Source organism: Labeo rohita, chromosome 2, assembly GCF_022985175.1.
Source record: "Labeo rohita strain BAU-BD-2019 chromosome 2, IGBB_LRoh.1.0, whole genome shotgun sequence".
Taxonomy (NCBI): Eukaryota; Metazoa; Chordata; class Actinopteri; order Cypriniformes; family Cyprinidae; genus Labeo; species Labeo rohita.
In genome coordinates, this window is record NC_066870.1 from 20,104,309 (window position 1) to 20,126,891 (window position 22,583).

At 37.1% G+C, this 22,583-nt stretch overlaps 1 protein-coding gene across 2 annotated transcripts in view; it reads left to right on the forward strand.

Annotated features, from left to right (window-relative positions):
* dlgap1a (discs, large (Drosophila) homolog-associated protein 1a) overlaps window positions 1-22,583 on the forward strand; it is a 129,074-nt gene that overhangs the window by 66,697 nt on the left and 39,794 nt on the right. Inside the window, exons 3-4 of one of the 2 annotated variants that reach the window (XM_051131005.1) lie at window positions 8,817-9,869; window positions 15,420-15,631. In XM_051131005.1, coding sequence (XP_050986962.1) covers window positions 8,889-9,869; window positions 15,420-15,631 — 1,193 coding nt within the window. In that variant the 5' untranslated portion in view covers window positions 8,817-8,888. The remainder of the gene's footprint in view (window positions 1-8,816; window positions 9,870-15,419; window positions 15,632-22,583) is intronic. The other variant, XM_051131013.1, reaches the window with a different exon arrangement.

The following is a 22,583-nucleotide window of genomic DNA, read 5'->3' on the forward strand; positions in this document are numbered from 1 at the left end:
AAAGCTTATTTTAAAGAAAAACGTCAGATGGACTTAGAGGCTTTTGCATCTGAACTCTTCAATTGTCTTCCGTTTGAATTGGTTCATTTGAAGGTACACATTTTGCTCTTTATAGATATATTTTTCATGCCTATAAGGCAAGTATACACAGTTTCGAAGTTCGAAGTCCACAGAGACAGAGATGACAGAAAGCGCATCCCGTTTGCTTTCATTATTTTACAAAAGCACAACGTTTCGTTGTTATTCTGTGTGCACACAAATAAACGTAGAGTCTTTACAGATTCTAAAGATGTATTACTTTTATCAGTCTGACCAAAAATGATGGAGTATTTTAAGTGCAAGTGACTGCACCGGCGCCTCCATCTGTCATGTCATGCGCTACTGTTCAGCTTTCACGCTCTGCACAGACACTTGAATAGCACACGTTTTTTACGTTAACATCAGATTGAGCCACCATATAAAGTTGCTACTTACATATTTTAGATGAAAAGCCATATTTGAGGTTGATAAATTATAGGTGCGTTTGGATGACCTGCCCGATTCACTATATTACCACATAGTCCAGCCATTAACGGTCTGTCCGTCATGGACTGCGTGGAACTTTTTTTCAGTGGCTAAAAGCGACTAATAAAATTTTGGTCGACCAAGCCTCTTCTCGTTGACTAATGGTTAGTCAACTATAAGGGTGCAGCCCTAGTTGTTTCATCAGAATACATGGCTACTTTTGAATAAGCGTCAATGGATACAGTACATGGTGTAGTTATGTACTAACCTGACCCCTCAAATACATCCGAGCTCTTTGAGGATCCATTAAGCATGATTCACAAAATAACTTGTACAATATAAACGACCCACAAGTGAATCCATGGTCTAAAGAGTCATATCCGGCGAAGACACATGACCTTTCCCTTCTTAAGAAATGCAGGCCCATGAAAATCAGATCCTCCTGACAGCTAATGAACATTACACCCCTTCTCCTCTCTCTCTCCTCTATCTCATTCCCTCTGCTTCTCTGATTCCTGCGTGGGAAGAGGAAATCTATTCAAGTTGAGTTTATTTTTGGCTCGCAGGAAGTCTGCAAACAGAGGCTCTTGAGTCACCAAAATGCACAATAGGCCTTTGCATCGATTCAGTAGCTCCGCCATCCTCACTACAGCTAAAGCTGTGCCAACTAATTACACAAGTCTTGATACAACTACAGCCGCATCTAAAACCCTCTTCTCTCGGCACAATAACTCAGGAAAAACCTTAGGATAACCCAGCCATACAGTGCGATTTGTCACAAGGGGTTCATAGATTATGCACCTTTTTTCTTGCATTATCATTGATCACAACTTATGCGTTTGTTCTCATAGGCTAATCCGTTTTCCTTAAACAATGTATTAATGTCAGATGGATATTGTGTTACGAACAAATCAAATTTCAGTCTATTATCCTGGTCCTTGGTACGCTATCAATCACGCTGCATCCAGTGGTGTACCACCAGACTGGGATCAATATCGCTCTGACCCACATCTTTATCGGCTCATCATTCTCTGCATGGGCATGTGAGTGTGTGTGACGATAGTGAGCGTGTGTGAGCATGTACTGTACAGTACGTCCATGTGGGTCATCTTTATACCTCTACCTCAATTTATCTGTAAGTGATAAATGAGCAATTGAAGACAGTCAAGGCTCCAGTTCTCTGCTGAGATTGGAGGTTTTGAAGGCCATAGGCGTCCAAGTCTGTCAGCCGAACGGAGGATAGGCAGGAATAGATGGATAGAGAGATGGGTGGATGGAGACGAAAGTAGCTGGTAAGGAGCAGAAAGAGGTCATGGATCTTTCTGGGGTTTGACTCAGGACGTCAGGAGGGAAGCGGTGATGGATCACATCTCCTCGAGCGGAACAGAGAGAGAGATATTAGCACTCTGCTTTCAGTCTTCGTTTTCAACAGAGATTTGACCTGTTGTATGTATATATACAGTACGTCTTATGCCAAGAACATTTAAATGTTATGAATGCTGGTCTGAATGTTTTATGCAAAGTTGTAATTATTCCCTCACTGGTAAGTGGCTTAGAAACTGGAGAAGAAAGTTTTGGCTCTCCATACGCTTGGTGATGCCCACAACCACAGCATTAAATCAGCAACAACACTCCCAATTCATCATAGTAATCCCATTCTGTCACAAATGCTGTCTGTATGAGAACTCAGAGTCAGTTGTGATTTCAAGCATCACAAAGATACCAGAAACTGTTTGGAGTAACCGTTCAGAACTGTAGTCTTGTTTTATTCTATGATCAGGATATGTAAAAATGAATCAAAGTGCTAATTGTTTCATTAATGGGTACATCACAAAGCGTATAGATCACATTTCTACGGTGGCCAAGAAGTGCAAAACAAATCACAATTCTGAAAACAAAATAACAAATTAACGCAACGCAAATCTAAAAAACAAAATAACAAGTCAAAAAACACAACAACAAATCAAATAAACCGGAAAAGGTAGGTATAGTTTGAGACAGCACCATTGGTTTGAGAATAGATTACCGCTGACTGGACGAGACATCTGTCAGTCAAGGTATACAAGAAGAACAGCAGAGTCGTGAATGTTATGAAATAACTCCCAAAAAAGGTCCCTTAAAGTTACACACAGATTACACACTTTTACCTTGAAATTATATCTGTTCACCTTGTAGCTACGAGAGCGAGGGTCAGATGAATTATTTGTGATCGGCGTAGTTAAAATCAGTCTCAGCCAATGGACTTAAAACATACACTGTTTTGGTAATGACATGAAGATGCGGGACATAAAAGTTTCATAATTTACAAATATTTTTTTTTTACTTCACTTTTTAAAAATCAAAAAAGATACTTTTAAAAACAACAGTGGAAAAAAAAAAATATTTCAATATAATTTTCGTAAGTTGAAATTTAGGGGTTAGGGTTCGGGACAGCCACCTCCCAATTAAAAGTATCAAAATAAATGATGATTTTAAATATATTAAGCTTTCTGATAGTTATTGATAGTTCTGATATTAAGTTTCAGTAGATAATAAAGGGATCCTAGTAAACAACTAAGATTTGAATACTTAAATGCTTTTTGAATGTTTTTTAGTTGTGGGACAGCAGTTTGGACCAATCCTGTTGAACGGCCCATATATATATATGTATATATTTCAACACGTATGACCTTTGAACTCTACAATTCATAACTGTATATCTTACTCTACTTTTCCAGTGTGTATATATATTTTATGGTTTTGTTTTTTTCCCCCCATCTGTTCAGTCAGTATGAGGCGACCCTTTTCCCTTAGAGACTAATTACTCATGCTGTGTAACCTCTCTCATTAACACTCACGAAAAAGACAGATGGACATTGCCCATGCAAGACTGAAGAAATGAAATATAGTTTTTGTCACCCATTAAAATATGGCTCAACACTCTTTCCAGCATAAGTTCCATGCTTATGCTTTAACAGCATATAGAATAGAGTGGAATCAGGTTTCCATGATAGAGTAATATTGTGATTAGTATTCAATAAACTCCCAGTTTGATGCTGATTAATAGTTAATGAGGTGGTTGTTAAGTTTAGGTATTGGGTAGGGTTAAGGGATTTAAAATATGGTCATGCAGAATAAGGCATTGACATGTGTTTCATAAGTACTAAATAAATAGCCAATATGATTGTAATATGCATGCTTATATTTACATGCAAAATAGTCTAGTCGTATATGTGCAATTTAGTATGTTAAATATATATTATGTAATCTAAAGTATGTAATGTTCATCTTTAAACCCAGTGATGCATCCACAGAAAAAAAAAAATCTACTTGATACTGTAGAGTATCATGAATATAATGCCATACTACTGGGTACACAGTAGAGATATACTAAATCTGAGTGATTTCATATTTTAATAATTTTTTACATTGCACTGGGAAAAACCACACTGAGGGAACAATGAACTGGCGTCACAGTCTTATGAATGGTAGTAGAGGATTCACCAGCATAGGGGAAGGTGGGTGGCAGGTGAAAGTCTCCATTAGAAAGCTTTTACAGGGAATCACATCATGGCCAATCCACACTCCACCTGTCACAATGACCTATTTCCCCTGCAAACGGAATACAATTCCAGGGCCTGAGCGGCAGGAGCTGTTAAGTTTTTCTCATTTGGCATCTCTCCAGAGACGACTGAGGGGAATGGCTTTATCAAGATGCGCATGACATTAATATGTCAATTTTATATGTACTGTAAAATGAGGGCGCGTGTAATGGGATGGTCCACAAAGTGCTTTCCTACAATCTATGAATGTTTACGGCAGATTTAATACATTAGTTCACTGTTTTCAGAGTTGATATAAAACTGTGCTAATTAATAACTGCTAATTGGCACACTTGCACTGCTCTAGTATCACACTACAACAGTGCTGTACTGAGCACCATGTATGCACTGGTTTCATTATCGGTATCAAGCTCAGATTTGAGTGCTGAATGCAGTGTTTCTGAGTTAAGATGGGCGTTAGGAAATCAAGCTCAAAGACTTTTGGGGCAAGTGGAAAAATTTTTCACCTTTTTGTCATTCTCAGTTTCTGGCTGTTATCTTTTTTTGCTTGTGGAATAAAATTCTGGTGTTCACACACTTGTAGACATTTCAGCGCTGGTAAAACATATCCCACATACTGGGGGTGGGCGATATGCTGGTAAAAATTTGTCAAGCGGCAGAGATGTTGACTGTATTGTCTGAAAGTTTGCATGCGTTTTTAAGCAATGCTGTTTAAAACAAGTGAATTTAAGCCATTGAAATGCAATTAGCCGTGAAAGAGAACTCGTTTTGCTATATCTGCGTGCATATATAGCCTCTGAGAGACTGTTTCTTAGCACTGTCAGAGAGGCGCGCATATGTGAACATGGTGCTCATAGAGCGCGGGAGTTTTGAGTTATTTTTGCGGCTTTATATGCCTTGAACGGTTAAATACGCACACTTATATGTGTCAGAATGCCCATCTGTCCTTGTAAACACAATAATTTAGGTTATAAGTGAAAGCAAACACATGTGTAACAGTATATTGGATCCAGGCAGCTCTTAAAGTGACAGCAGTCACTTAATATTCCTGCTGTCTGTCATTCATGTTAATCAAACAACAAAAGAGAGAAAATCTCATACTGCTCTTGACTAAAGCACTTTTTAACTTCAATAAGAAGACATATATATTTAATTTACACATTGAAGAATATGCAGTGTGTTTATACATTTGATTACTTTATGCAATGTGTGTGGCATTTCGTGTTTATTTGTTCTACTGTAGTTTTTTTTGTGTCCTGTTGCTTGTAATTAGTTTTACCTGTCTTCAGTGAGATTGTAATATATATATATATATATATATATATATATATATATATATATGTGATGAGAATTCTAAAATTTCCCACAGTATTACAGTAAAAATGTGAGCCAGAAATGAGTCTTATAGACACATAAATATGTATTAAAATTGTTAGCGATTAGAAGATTAGAATTGTGGATTTTTCAAAATCTAAATTTATATATCATCTAAAAGCTGAATAAATAAGCTTTACATTGATGGTTTGTAAATGGATATGGTTTATTAGGATAGGACAATAAACTCAAAATATTGAGAAAATCTTTAAAGTTGTCCCAAATGAAGTTCTTTGCAGTGCATATTACTAATCAAAAATTAAGTTTTGATATATTTAAGGTAGGGAATTTACAAAATATCTTCAGGGAACATGATCTTTCGATTTTTAGCATAAAAGAAAAATCAATGTATTTTTTAGCTTTTGCTACAAATATACCCATGCTACTTAAGACTGGTTTTGTCCAGGGTCACATATATTAAAACAGATATTTTAAATTCTATTTTACAATATTACTACTTTTAACTGTATTTTTCTGTAAATTAGATGCATTTTTTATTGTATCTGGAAAAAGTTATGTAAAGACCATGAACTATGGGTGATGTGTGTCTGGTTGATGCCTGTTGTTCTGAATCGGATGGATGACGCTGCCACAACATTGAAGGACATTCGCACCGCTAGTGTGAACCCCAGTGCTGTGTGAATCAGTGGCTTTGCAATTGGCTGTCTAAAGATTTGCTGTAAATGAGCTCCTCTCTTCCTGTTTGTGTGTGTGTGATATGAGTGTGTGGCATGTAGGTGTTTGAGATCTGTGGCTTTGCACTCCAAGCTGCAACAGCCCCCTCCCATTAGACTGTCACAAGGCCCAATAATAACCTCTCTAATAACAGGGTTGGCTCTCTCTCACTCTCTCTACTGCGCTCTCTCTCTATCTCTCTCTCTTTCTTGGAACAAATGTTCTTCTTCATATCCAACGTCACGCAATTAGTGTGGCTGAATGAGGATATGCTCACCATCTGCAGTTAGCAACATTTGGCTGTATGCCGTACAAAAAAGCCCAAAATTGGGATGACAAAGTTGTTCACATGAGTGATTCAGTCAAATCACATACCTGACCAAGGGGTTTATCCCAGCTCATTTTTGCTTACAATAGATAGCCTGACTGATAAATAGGACAATCAGTCTTGATTTTTGTGAACTTAGTTGAAGCAATTACTGGGTGTGAGCTTTCCAAGAAGAGTCTTGATGAAAGCCTGGGCTCTGACAACATCTGAAAAGACATCGGAATAAAAAGGAAATTGAGATTTTCTCAAATCAGAGGCTCTAGGAGTAATGATGAGGCTTCACGTTGAATTAGTGCCCTAGTAAACGTAGCGCTGCCTTGTGTCCCATCAGGCTCAGCTTGCACTGATCTTAATGACTCTGACAGAGAGCGGCTGAAAGTAGTTGTGATTCTGGATTAAATGAAAGTAATGTACTAGGGGTTGTACAAACTACTTGACTAGTTGTTTGATTTAGTCATTAGTCAACACGATGGGTCTGCGTCGAATGTAAAAGCACTTGAACTGCTCTGTCTGGTTTAGTATGTGTGTGTGCATCTGTTTTGTAAACATGAATTTGAAACTTTGACATCTTTAGCAACATTGTTTGAAACTAAAAAGTTTTAAAAGCTCATAAGTTAACTCTGAGCGCTCCAAAGGACCTAGTTCCTCTTGAATACTTCATTGTGATTCTCAATACTACTTTCCTTTGTACATTGTCTGTCTATCATCTAAATCTTAGCTTTCTTCCCCTCCCTCTGAGAAGAACAGAAAAGTATGTCAAGACTTCTCAGCCTTGAATAATCCTTTCAAGTACTGTCAGACAAAAAAGCATTTTGAAAGCTTGACTGTTGCTGGGTAATGTCAGACATAGATGTTCATTGAACTAACAGGGTATTTGATCAGATCAGCTCTGCTTGGTTAGGTTTGAGAACATATTGTTTTGTGCAAAGTGGTTGTGGTTTCACTTTGCGAAGAACAAGACCTTTTATTGTCTGTTGCTGATGAAGGGGTTAAAGACTAATATGTGTGTCCAAGATAAATAAAAGGAAAAATCTTTTTGAAAAAGAATTTAAAGGAGTAGTTCACTTCCAGAACAATTATTACAGATAATTTACTCACTCCCTTGTCATCCAAGATGTTCATGTCTTTCTTTCTTCAGTTGTAAAGAAGTTATGTTTTTTGAGGAATGTACTTTTTAAGCTCAAATGCTTGTCTTGGCTCGCTCTCTTAGAGCTAGACAAGACGGGCATTTGAGGTTAAAAAGTATATAAATTGTAATTTAAAGCCCTTTGAAGCTGCATTTAAACAGCATTTTGGAAGTTCAAACTCAGGGGCACCATTGAAGTCCATTATATGGAAAGAAATCATGAAACGTTTTCTTCAAAAAACATAATTTCTTTATGACTGAAGAAAGAAAGACATGAATATCTTGGATGACAAGGGGGTGAGTAAATCATCCGTAAATTTTTGTTCTGGAAGTGAACTTCTCCTTTAAAACACATTTACCTTGTGTTCATGTTGATTACATATGATTTTAAAAACGTAACTTTTACCTGATTTAATTAAGAAATATTATTATACCTGTGAATTGTTTTTTTTTAAAGGGATCGTTCACCCAAAAATGAAAATTCTGTCATTAATTACTCACCCTCATGTTGTTCCAAACCGACAAGGCCTTTGTTCATCTTAAGAACACAAATTAAGATTTTTTTTTTTGGCCTTTTTAATGCTTTTTAACAGATAGGACAGTAGAGATTGACAGGAAAGAATGGGGTGGAGAGTTGGGAACGGGATTGGCAAAGGACCACGAGTCGGGACTCAAACTCAGGTCGCCAGAGGTGCTGTTGCACCCTACATAGACAGCAACGCAACTACCACGCTCAAAGTCCAGAAAGGACTTTAGGTTAAAAGGACATTGTTAAAATAGTCCATGTGACATCTGTGGTTCAACCATAATTGTAATTTCTTCTCTTCACTGTCAGTCTTTGATGCACGTTAACGAAGTGTACCACGAAAAAAAGTTAATCACAAAAAGTATTCTCATAGCTTCATTAAATTAAGGTTGAACCACTGATGTCACATGGACTGTTTTATTGATGTCCTTAGGACCCTTCTGGTCCTTGAAAGTGGTAGTTGTGCTGCTGTCTATGCAGGGTCAGAAAGCTCTCAGACTTCATCTAAAATTTCTTAATTTGTTTTCTGAAAATAAATGAAGGTCTTTTGGTTTTGGAACGACATGAGGGTGAGTAATTAATGACGAATTTTCATTTCTAAGTGAAGTATTCCTTTAAATAAATTCATAGATCTCCTTTTGTCTTGTTTTTGACCCACAAAGCCAAAAAAAACAAAAAACATGAAAACATTCACACAGTGTGTTCACGGGACATTTATGTCTTTCTATGTATTTCCTGCAGACCGTCAGGTCACTTTGGAGCCGTACTGTGCGTGGATGTCTCCAACCCTCGCTGGATGATTCCATCTCTGTGATGAAAGGCTTATCCAGCAGCCGCAGCCACCACCACGTGGTGACCTGTGACCCCTCTTTTGACTCCATGGGTCACCACTTGGACCACAAGCCCTACCTCATCAGCCAGATCGACAACCCCCACCCGGTCGACCACTCTTATTACTCCCAGAGAAGCCCCTACCAGCCTGACTGCGTGGTGCCTTACGGGACCTTCCCTCGCCGACACTACAGCTCTCAGCACGAGCTGAAGGACGAGACCGCTGTGGTTCCCTACACCGGGGGAGGGGTTCCAGCCAACAAGGGCCAACAGCGTCTCCCCGTCGCCCTGTTGGACCAGTTCGACCGGCAACTCCCAGTGCCTCGGGACGGCTATCACACGCTGCAGTACAAGCGTGCCGCCGCAGCCTTGGAGCAACGGAGCGACAGCCCTGGCCGAATCCGGCACCTGGTACACTCCGTTCAGAAGCTCTTCACCAAGTCCCACTCACTAGAGGGCCCACACCACGGCAAGGGCAGCATCAACGGAGGCAAGGCAAGCCCCGACGGAGAACCCCCTGCTATTCGGCACCGCAAGCGCAGCAAGAGCCGGGAGCGCTGCAAGTCAGCTGAACCCAAGAACAGGACGCCACCTTCTGGCTACTGGAGCTCGGATGAATTGGAACGCGAGGCCTGCCTGTTTCACCACGGACCTCCGGGAGTCATGACCATGGGCCGTCACCCGGACAAGTCGCAGTCACAGTACTTCTTGGAAGCCTACAGCACCATCAATGACCAGGCACTTAAAAACTCCCGCAGCAGCAATGATTTGGGCAAGTGCTCGACGTGCACGAGCATCCCGCTGAGCGTGGACGCTTCACAGCTCGTGAAGAAGAGCTCGTGGTCGTCCTCTCTCACGGTGAGCAGAGCACGTCAAGTCTACCAGAAGGCCTCGGTAAATGTAGATAAGGCTCTAGTGAAAGCAGAGGCTTGTCAGCAGGAGCGCTCATGCCAATTCTTGCAGGTATGCAAAAAGCCTTTCGATTCTCCCCTACACCCACATGCTCACCTAACCCACCTCCACCTTTCCACCACCCCTCCTCTTCCTCCTCCACCACTGGAGAGAGCCTCCAGTTTTGATTTGAGTTCTGCTGAGAAGTAAGTGCAACCCACTAGCTGCCTTACTTTCTGTTTAGCTGACAAGCATCTGTTTGGATCCATTCGATCTCTGACTGGTATTATTTCCCTCTCTAAACCTGAAATCACATTTTTTACCAATGTTTTTACCAAGTTATTATTTTGTTGGGCTGTGTGTTTGCATGTGTGCATTTGTGTAGGTGGTGGGATTGGATGAAGCAGACTGGATGAGTGATGTTCGTGTGGATGTGTATGAAGAGAATAGACTCTAGCCTTTACAACTGGTGTCATTAACTGTTAGGTCCTATCTTAGCATACCATTAGCAGATTAGCCTACTAGCTTAACCTATACCCCATGCAACAGAGTTGTGCATGATTCAGAATTGAAGAAATGGCTCCCTTTCAATTCATGAATGTGAATTTAAATTGGCCACACACAACAGGAAGTTAAATTAGAATGACAAGAGCAATTCACTCTAAACTGCAATTCAAAAACACAAAGGTCCAAAAAAGTTTTACTACCTGTTGCTATTTTTACCGCAACACAACTCGGAATGCAAAACTCTGAAAATATAACACTGATGTGATGCCACATTGCACGGCTTTTGGTTGTAATTTTCAGTTAAAGGGCAACAACATAAGCGATGTAAGTCTTCACTGTTTTCCTAGCGATAAGAAGAAGAGAAAAGAATGGGAAAATACCTGTGGACGAATAAAACTTTCTAAAGACCCGCGTCTTTGTTCTCTGCACTTTAGCCCTGATGCCTTTGAGGCTTTTAGTAGACCACAGCTACTGAATGAGCTTACAAACGGCAGAGACAAGAAGCACCAGATGCCATCCTTAGAGGATGTAAACATGTTGACGCTTGTCATGACGCCGCAGCCACTGCAGGAGTTTCTCAGCGCAGATTTTACTTGATATCCAGACTCCTTGTGGTAAAGCATTTGGTTTACCTGTAGGGTCGTTCAGTATCTGTGGTCATCATATCAGTATTTTATTTATTTCCGAGTTGGCTCATGGTAAAAATAGCAATGGGTAGCGGTAGTAGCTCACCGAGTGCAATCATTTCAAGCCATCGAAATAATGGCACCTCCATAGTCCTAAATATGTATAAAATTATGTGGATTTTTAAAATGAATCTTTCATTGTTTTTTCTATCACATATTTCATATTTATTAATACCTGGGGTTCCCTTTACGTTACTTGGAATTTTATGTTTCAAACAGAGATGGCGATAGAGAGGCAAAAGTTACGTACCGCAGCTTTAAATATGTTCAAATGTAGAAATATATGTATAACCTGAAATATGTAAATTGAATGCAAATTTATATAGGAGGCATTTTAAACACCCTGTTTGCTACCACATTTCAAATTCACTTTTATATTCTGTTCCAATTGAATTCAGATTCAACATTTGAATTGGGATTTTATAAGGCTTTATAGGTATTATATGTTTTATCAGGTATTCCAAACGACTACTCCCTGGAGTGATCAACAAATGTTCATGACATTGGTCCTCTAATCTGATTGGATAAGAATTCCTGCCAAAACACTTGTGCTGACACTCTGTACAACAGCACTCTAGCTCTTGTGCTTACAATATGGTTTGAGACATCTGTTTGAGAAGACAAATCTTTTCTGTATAATTGCTACGTTCTCAGTACTTCTGTCTCTGCAGGGAATGTATCAATTATTAGAATGACGATTAATATTAATCACCATGTCAGAAATAAAACAACACATTAGTTAGGGTGAGAGAGAACTCTCTGTATCTGATATTATTATTACTATTATTAGGTTTTTCCTATTCCTTTTGTACGTAAGGCTGCACAGTCCTCAGAGTCAGTGTGAACAGACAAATGAGGTAACCCGTTACGTTATACATGTATTAAACGAGCAAACTAGAGAAGATCTTAAGACCACCTGCAGCGCACTGTGAATCAGAGATTGCACGTGGGCAGCCACATACTAATTCAGAGGCTAAATTGAGCTGGCAGGATGTCTCACATGTTCTCTATCATGCTCTGTCAATACAAAGAATAATTGGCATCTTTCTTCAGGGCTAAATCTGGACGCCAGTTGCCATAGTAACCGTGAGTGACAGGGCATTGCACTGTGCTGTTCTTGTTCTAAAGGTTTGTGGAAAGATTCTTTAGACGTTCGGCAAGTTATGTTTTGCTGTCAATATCAAGTTAGAATCATTTTGTTCATGTGCTTGTTCTTTTGAGAGATGGTACATGCGTGTGTGGGCACTGAGGGGGATCACAATAGTGATCGATCAGCATAGGCTTTTCAGTGGTTCTTCAAATTTTAGATTAGGTTACATTCTTAAAGATATTTTTTAATAGAATAGCACCTGTTTCTGTGACAGCTCTCCACAGGCAGATTCTTTGGCTTGCCAATCAGAACACTTTGAGGCCCTGTCAATCATTTTATGCGTTCACAGGGAAGACCATATATGGTAAACAGGAAACTGAGATCAGAGGTGAAGCAGATCATTTGAGTTCAGTTGTTAGTTGTGCGAGAATTCTAGCAAAATAGCAGATGGTTTTGATAACATTTTTCACCATTTGAGATGATTTGCAGCTACTTTTCTTAAAGGGATAGTTGTTGATAGATAGGGAAACCTGCAAGACCTTTGCTCATCTTCGGAACACAAATTAAGACATTTTTAATGAAATCCAAGATCTTGCATTTTATTTTGAATAATCACACAGCTTCTCCTCTTCTGGAGAAAGTTCCAAATAGCAGCTAACATTGCTTACTGCACTTTTAAAAACGTACTACGTAGGGCTTAAATACGCACCTGAAGATATAAACTGAAATTCTATTAATGAAAGGAAGTGGAATCTCTCATGTGGGACGCAGACTTTCATTCCTTGAAATGATCAAGCGAGGCCCAATCTGTTGTGAGGACTCTGAGTTTTGTACCCAGGTCTGCTCAACAGGATTTATTCTCATTTTCCGCTCATCAGACTTGTGTGGGTGTTGGTGGTATCTTTGAAGGAAGTTTTTGTGTTTGTCGGGTCTGTGAGCGTGTGTGTGGGCAAAAGAACCGGTGTTACTGGAGTCATTCTTCCTCTGACTGCCTTTTATACACTTCCTGACGTCAAGGCAAGCCGTTTCCCCAGTAACGCTAGCTCTGCGGTGATTCATATAATCACAGTGAAATTCTTTAAAGTGGGATTTTCTCTCGATGCCAGCCAAGAATCTCTTTCCAAACCTTAAAATGAACCTCCATGCAGAGTGATACATTCAGCATACCAGCTCGACACACAGCTGTGCTCTATGTTAGCATGAGTTTTGTATGGCCTTAGTAATTTGCATGCTCACATTCTAACACTTATTGAATAGATATTTGATTTTTGCATGGAAGCAGCATTCAAATTGAAGGAGGCTGGGTGTTTCCAGACCCACATAATTAAAAAAATTAATAAAGGGCCATGCCGATTTTAAAAAGGCAGTTATAATAATAATGAAGGAAATATTTGAAAAGTTAAAATATTAGGTAAGTGTAGGGAGGGATTTATTGTCCCAAGGTGGCATCCATTTTATATATATATATATATATATATTATTTATTTATTGATGATACTGAAATGATCAAACTAAAGAAACTAAAAATAAGAAACTAAATCTGCGGTAAATGGTGGCGGTAAATGTCTTAATGAGTCATAAATTCAATTGTTCAAACGGATGATTCATTCAGGAATTCAGTAAACAGCTCTCTCGATTTAAATCATGTGTTTACACTATTCGTTCAAAAATGTGGATTCAAAAGACACGCAGCTATTCGGCTATGGCTTTATAGGTAATATGTTCTCTGCGAAACTGAGCAAAAACACATAATATTGTGTTTATTTACTGAACTATTATGTAAAATCACATTTAACCTTGTGATAGATCGGGACAAAATCAGCACTCGTGTCATATTTGCTCTTGAGGCAGTGTGATATCCTGTGATATGTGATATATATATATATATGAGACAAAAAAATACAGGGACATTTTTTGCACATTATCTTGAATTTTACGCCATACCTGCAATTGTGGAGTTGTTGCTCTGCATCATTGTTAACAGTCAACTATTTGAAAAACAAAATGACGTACAGGTCTGGGGGCGGGGCCAGTGCGTTAACTGCCTTAAAATACTTTAATCGCGTTATTTTTTCATAACTCATTAATTAATTCATTAACTAATTCATTTTCATAACTAATAAATATATAATGAACTAGATTAGTCTAATGTGGATCAGTGTTTATGAATGTGCTGAACAATTGCATTTCCTAAAAATTGGCAGGTATTTTGGTAACTCTGAGTTCACAATGAGTTCAGCCCTTCTTTGAGGTCAAATTATCCAACTAAAACTAAAATTAAACCAAATGAGGCCCTTCCGCTGTTCTTTTTATCCTTTTATTCATCAAAAAAGGTTCCAAAAAAAAAAAAAATGAAGCGTCGCAACTGTTTCCAGCATTGATAATAAATCAGCATATTAGAATGATTTCTGAAGAATCATGTGGCACTGAAGACTTGAGTAATGATGCTGAAAATTCAGCTTTGCGTCACAGGAATAAATTATATTTGAAAGTACATTAAAATAGAAAACCAGTACTTTAAATTGCAATAATATTTACTATTTTTTCTGTGTTTTCAACAAATAAATGCAGCCTTGATGAGTATAAGAGACTTCTTTAAAAACACAACGATGTATATATATTTGTTGTTTAATTATTCAGTATTTTTATATTTTTGATTTTAAGTATTTTTTGTTTATTTAGTGTTAGTTGAAGTGTTGATATTTTAATTTTATGGGTTTTTTTTGTAAAGTAAATACTTTTAATGTTTTTTTTTTTTTTTTTCACATGTAAGATTATTTATTTATTTTATTGTTTTGTTGTTGTTGTTATTTCTGTTCTTCAGAAAGGGTCCCTTCGCACTTGAAATAGTGGCTTCATGCAATTCTGATTTTACTGTAAATTTGATTACATCAGACATGCTTTTATGTAGTGTTAATGAGCATTTGTCAAGGCTTTATTACAATTAGATTGTTAGCATTTGATTATCCCAAAACCAACTAGTTGAAAATGAAGGCTTTTCCCTTTTGCCAGGCTGAGTTGTTCCTCTCTCTTGAAAGCGCAGTCCAACTTCTCATACTTTCAGAGAGTCCTATTGATGAGAGTTTGCCCTGGGAGAGCTGCACTGAGACAGATGCTTAACTACCCAGGGAGGCGTCGTTAGTGTAATCATGCAAGCTCACACCGGCAGCCTCATTAATTATCTCTGCCGGCTCAAAGAGAGGAAGTGGAGATCAGAAAGTGTGTGCGTGTATGTATGTATGGGTGATTTGTGGAGCAGAGCGCACGGGAGGCTGCTTGGACAGTGACATGCACCTTTCGGAAGAGATTTATGACACAGTGTCACCTCTGACCCCACAGGTCCCTCAAGATGAGTGGGGAGGCTTTCCACTGGGGAAAGAAGAGGATATCCCGTGCAGACGCATGCGCAGCGGGAGCTACGTAAAAGCCATGGCGGAGGATGACAGCGGAGACTCGGACGGCAGCCCTAAACCCTCGCCCAAGATGCAGGCACGACGGGCCAGCTACCTCAAAGCCACCCAGCCATCACTGACAGAGATGACCACTCTAAAGTAAGTTCGAAGATTTAGATCCAGTGTCATTTGTGTTCAAATTCATAGTGTAAAATTTAGCACTGACACAAGTTTTGTTTATCTTAAACTATGTTTTTTGTTAAAAAAAAATAAATGTTAAGTGAAATAAAATAAAATATAAAAATCTTGGTAACACTTAACATTAAAATTTAACTTTAGTTAACTATTTTAGTTAACATGAACTAAGAATAAACAGTACTTCTACAGCATTTATTAATCTTAGTTAATGTTAATTTCAACATTTACTAATGCTTTTTAAAATCAAAACTTGTGTTTGTCAACATTAATTAATGCACTGTGAACTAACATGAACTAACAATGAACAACTGCAATTTTGTTAACTAATGTTAACCAAGATTAATAAATACTGTAATAAATTTATTGTTCGTTGTTTATGTTAGTTAATACATTATTCTACAGTGTTAGCAAAATGTTAAACTTAATTTATTTCAGCTACTTGCCAAGGTGTTCTTTCTTATTTTATTTAATTTTATTTTATTTAAAGTACAAAACTTTAAAAAACGAAAATAAAAATTACTAGGAACTATACACATTTGAGAAAACACAATGATACACAATGACATTACCAATAACTAAACTTTTAACTGAAATTAAAATGAAAATAAAATATAAGAAGAAAAATTAATTCAACATATTGGTAATAAACCTAAATACTAAATAGTTACTGAAATAACACAGTTTTTACCTTCAGTACAAAGTGTTACCAATATACCAAGTGCTTAATATTCTTGGAAATTGCTAAGGATGTGTATTAGTAAAATATAGTTTATATTTCTGTCATCGTGTATCATGTTTTAGTACTTCAAGTTAAAGTAAAATCAAACAAGAAATAATGCCTTGGCAAGTAGCCTATATATATATATATATATATATTTCCTTCCCATAATTCTCATAATGGTTTTTTACTGTAGGTGAAACTAGTCTTGACAGGTATGGAATAGCCAGTGTTTTTTTTTTTCTGTTTGTTTGTTTGTTTGTTTTTTTACAAAAAAAAAAAAAAAACAGTACAAACATAAATGAAACTTGTTGGGAAAATGAGCTAAAAGAAAGAGGTCACATATGTAATAATAAATACTTCAAACTGGTTAGATAATTTAGGTAATTGCCCACCTATTTTCTCTCTGTAAAAAAGGCAGCTCAGTCCTGACATCCAGTTTAGACCTCCTGTTCTCAACGGCACTCCTTCTCTGAGAAGCTGTGACAAATTGGATATTTTCAAATAATGAACTACTAAATTGATCAGTGACCATGTGCTGCAATTTCATCTAGTGATGTCTGATTCAAGAGTAGCTTTGTAATGATTCATTTTAACCAGTTTGGAAGTCGAACTAAATTTCACTCTTGAGTTATTGATTGAACTCAATCTTTTGAATGAGTTGAATTGATTAGTTGAGTGAATGACTTGTTAAATCAGAAGACATCATGCTGGGTGATGTTTCACCTGAAAACTGATCCCATAACCAGCATGGAAGATTTGGTGAAAATGGGACAAAAACATTATTAACAAATACTGTACAATAACCAATAAGCAAAAGATGTATAATATCCTAATGTGTTGACGTTTGGACCAATTTTGATCAAAAACTGATTCTGACCAAAAACATCTGGACTGAACTGATGGCAGTTATTGTATTATTTAAACTGATTCAGTAATGAATTATTGATTTTCAAGTTTTTATTCAATAGAGTTCCACAGTAAAGGGCCCTCTATATGTTGTGTTACTTAAACTGCAAGTAAAGTGAAATAAAAGTAGGCATGAAAGTGTTTGATGTTGGCAACAGCTCTAACCATGTTCTTCTGCGTCGGTATCCAAAGCTTGGCATCTCTTAAAGAATGACTGTGCTTTAGCCACGTAATAATCATCCAGCTGGCCATCTAACAGCTCGAAATCTTCTCCCTGTCCAATACCAATTTTAAAAGCGCACCAGCGCTATAGTCAGTACCTTTAACACCTGCCAAGCATGCAGATCTGTTAGCATGTAGCTTTAGAGAGTGACGAATTTATTAACTGTCCTTTTTTTTTATCTGCTGTGCTGCACTCGTCTCCCAGCGGAGAGGTGCAGGGAAACTCTGTTTTTCTAGTCAAGATATTAATTTGTCTGTGACTCAGATCTCTGTTTCAGTTTCTCATTTATTTCAGAAGTTTTCATGATAAGACATGTCAGTTTAGTCAGGTTTTTGTCATTTTCCAATACATTTTCCAAACTGCCCACTGTTCAGAAAAATCTTTCAGGTCCCACAAACTCTTTGGTTTTTCAGCATTTTTGTGTATTTGAACCCTTTCCAACAATGACTTTATGATTTTTGAGATCCATCTGTTCACACTGAAGGCAACTGAGGGACTCATATGCAACTATTACAGAAGGTTCAAACGCTCACTGATGCTTCAGAAGGAAACACAATGCATTAAGAGCGAGGGGGTGAAAACTTTTGCCATTTGAAGATCGGGGTAAATTTAACTTATTTTTGTCTTCTGGGAAACATATAAGTATCTTCTGTAGCTTCTGAAAGTCAGTACTAAATGACAAAAAATATGATATTTAGGCAAAATGGGAAAAATGCACACAAATTTATTCTGTTCAAAAGTTGACACCCCTGGTTTTTAATGCAACGTGTTTCCTTTTAAAACATCAGTGAGCATTTGAACCTTCTGTAATAGTTGCATATGAGTCCCTCAGTTGTCCTCAGTGTGAAAAGATGGATCTCAAAATCATATAGTCATTGTTGGAAAGGGTTCAAATACACATGATGAAAAACCAAAGAATTTGTGGACGATCAGCAGGCAGTTTAACTGTTCAGGACAATGACTCATGAACAACTATCATTGCCTGAATGTGGCTCATTCAGGTAACAACACATTATTAAGAATCAAGCGTATGTAAACTTTTGAACAGGTCAGTACTAAATAAAATAAAAAAAAAAACATGAATTTTGTATGATCCCTCTTATTTTGGTAAAATAATTAACATTTTGCAGATTCTGGAAGGTGTATGTAAACTTTTGCCCTAAACTATTTATTTATTTATTTAAGTAAAGAGTAAAAAAAGTTCCATGCAGGTGTTTTTTCTTTTTCTCACTGTTCTCACTGTGAGCGAACAAAATATGCTTTCATGCAAAGAGTCCAATCATTTTCTTTCTTTTTCTTTTTTTTTCTTGCTTTTTTTATGCATTACTATTTTTTACAGTAAATTGCTTTGTTAGAAAAGCATTTGCTGAGAACTTGAATGTGATATACAAAAGCTTTTGCCTTCTAGGTCGGTGCGCAATTCAAATTAATCATGTCTTTGCGATTCAAATTGAAAATCCATTAGCAGTCTATCCAGAGGGGCGTCAAAGACTCGCTTTTGTATAAATTAAATAATATCAAATGACTAGCATTTTGGATTTGAGAGATATTACATTTAATTTAAAGTTTAAGCAAAGCATTAACCTCGAGCTGGGCATTTGTGCCCTTTGACTATCACTCTGAACTGTTGTCTTTGTCTTCCTCCTTTGGTTTAGTCCAGCTTTAAGCTCAGATTGACTGGGTTGGACTGTTGTACCTCCGTGCCCTGCTTCCCCATGGGCACCTGACTCCTGTTAATGTAGGTCACCAGGCTTTTCTGTTACTGCTGAGTAATGAGTGGCTAATCAGCCAGGGTTCAGCTCTGCACTAATTACCAACCTGCCGTATGACTTGGGGCTCCTAGCACAGCTTGACGGGCAGAACCGCAGCTGATATGCCCATAAAGGATCCGTGCGGACACATTGAAGGGTGTGAGATTAGATGGTCAGACAGACATGCTTCCCTCAGCGGAGATATCAGTCAGCGTCTCCACGGTAACACAACACCATTATTCCTGCCAGTCAGGAGCCGAGTGCGGATTTAATTAAGGAAGCACAATATGCCACGCCACTGCAGTGGCAAAGGTACAAGTAATTACTCTAATTAGCCCAGAGACTTCCTTAAAAGCTCTTGCATTGTAAAACAACCTCCCATGTCAGTTGACTGAGGTCTTGTAAGCAGCAGGAGCTTGTCACTTATTTGGAGCATTAATTGACTTTGCAGGTTTCCACAGATATATTTAGCAGGCTTAATATGCAATATGACTGCGTCGTTGGGGTTTTAAAGACTCCAGCACATTATTGCACATGTGAGTACAGCGTGTGTGTTTGTGAGCGGGGGTTGGTCTACGTTTAGGTAAGTCATTGTGAGGTTGCCATAGTAACAGATTTGTGCTGTAATGCGTCTAAAGAGGTTGGCTCAAATGGTCTGTAGGTGGGCTGAGTTCATTAAATCAATTGTTTGTTCTCATTATTATATCCGTTCTCATTTCTTGCGCCTTTGTGTAGTGTGGTGTGCAGTGTTTTTTTTTTTTGACACTCTTTTAGAACAATATATATATATATATATATATATAATCATGATTAATCGCATCCAAAATAAAAGTTTGTGTTTACATACTGTATGTGCATGTACTGTGTGTATTTATTATGTATATATAAATACACACACATACATGGATATATTAAGGAAAAATATTTTAGGTTTATATGTAAAATATTTATTTATAATCTACATTATATACAGGTATAAATATATACATATAATCATGATTAATTGTTTTACAGCTCTAATATATATACGTAAACAAAAAAAAAAAACATTTTTTAAACAGTTCAGGGGGTTGCACGGGGAAAAAAACTTAAAAGTCTTAAAAGGAAAGAGACTCATACATAGTTTTACACAATTCCCCAAGGGGTTGATTATCTTTGGATAAGATTCAAAGTATTTTTGGCATTCATTTATAAAACAATTTAAAGAGGGTGTACTGTTATGCCACTTACTTTTGTGTGTATGACATTTACCCTATGTAATAATCATGTATAACATCAATTATATCTTTTTCAAAAGATAATTTGTATAAACCAAAACCGGACACAAATTTAGTGATGGAATATCAGTATTGATATCGATATTTAGCCAGTTGTAAAGATCATGCCAGAACAGCAAAGTGACTGGACAATAAATAAATTATAATAAATTAATAAATAAATAAATGGTTTCAGGCTGTTTTAAACAAAAAACACAAGGATCTACCTCAAAATGGAATCTTTTCCATAAAATTTCAGCAACTGAATACACATGATTAATAATTCTAAACGGAATATCCTTCATTTTAGGTAGAATTGGCCATGTAAGATAATTACGGACGTTTTTTAAAAATATTTTATTTTCAAAATGTTTCCTTTTTGAAGGTGTATTGAAATCAGAAAATAACTCCCTATTACTTTGTTCTTACATTTTTTTTATCCCCAATATATATACTTCTCCAGTCTTCAACTCAGGCAGTTTGACAGAAACATTTGAATATGTATGAGTATTTTGTATCATATTCATAATTTTTCACATTTTTACTTACTGAAGTAACATATAATTTTAGTATATTATATATGACATTTTAATATTCAATTCTTTCATTTAATTAAAGCCTTTTTAATTATCCTTTTATGATATTTTGTTCACCTCTGCAAGGTGTATGTAAACTTTTGACAGCGACTGTATATACACTGGTGTGCAGTGATAATTTTCTTATTTTTTTGTCACATGGCATCTAGTAAATGTAATCCGTATTGTCATATTCTTTTTATTTCATTTTATTTTCATGTAATTTTTACCTGATGAAAGTGTAAATTTAATCAGTATTCAAAATAAAAGAGAATATAATTTTTACATTTATTTTATTAAAGAATTTAAGAATTTAGTTCACCCAAAAATGAAAATTCTGTTATTAATTACTTATCTTCATGTCGTTCCAAACCCGTAAGACCTTTGTTCATCTTCGGAACACAAATTACGATATTTTTCATGAAATCCGATGCGTCAGCAGCACCACACGCATGCATCGTGGTTTCTCACTTTAACGTGTGTTGAAGACTGACATGGAAGAGAAGAAATTGTAGAATAAAGATGTTATTTTTGTTTTTTTGGCGCACAAAAATATTCTCATAGCTTCATAATCTTAAGGTTGAACCACTGATGTCACATGGACTGTTTTAACAATTTACCTTTCTGAGCTTTGAACATGGTAGTTGCACTGCTGTCTATGCAGGGTCAGGAAGCTCTAGTACTTCATCAAAAATACCTTAATTTGTGTTCCAAAGATGAACGAATGTCTTACGGTTTGGAACGACATGAGGGTGAGTAATTAATTACAGAATTTTCATTTTTGGGTGAGCTATCCCTTTAAACACACACATACACATACTATCCTAAACTTTATACTTAGCATGATACACATTGTTCATCTCACTTTCATCAGTGGTGAAACCAAAAATCCTTTGTTAACATTTTCTTCTGTAATTTCGTTGGTGAGATTAACACTGTCTGACATGCAGGATTGACAAGACAGCAGTGTAATTTATTTGCTTCAATTTCAGATTCATATCTGCTCAAGCTCTACGAAAGTGCTTCGAGATTCCACCCTAAGCACGCTGGAAAGCCCAGACAAGGATTGGAGGATTTGCAGATTTGTAATACTGTTCTGGCATTATGAACGCTCATAAATATTTCATCTTGTGGAATTTTCTCAATCCCGCATTTTGATGGTTTTATCTGTTTATTGACGAAGAAAAGCTTCAAATGCCAGTGTGCAAGGGAGGTTTTGTTTGCTTTAGAGTACTGTCGCAATCCTTCCAACCAACTAATGCCCTGATTATATGCCAGGGGACAGTGCTTTGACCTTTAACTTTCTCTGTTTATGATTAATAATACTAAGTAAGCGTTTGATGTCTATATTTATCGAGCTTGTTCTTTACATTAAGTACGAGCGGAGCTGCTTATTTTATAGCTCGGAACACAACATAACTCACATGTACATTAGTCATCAGATACAACTCCGTATCTTTGTGAAGCATGAAAATAGACAG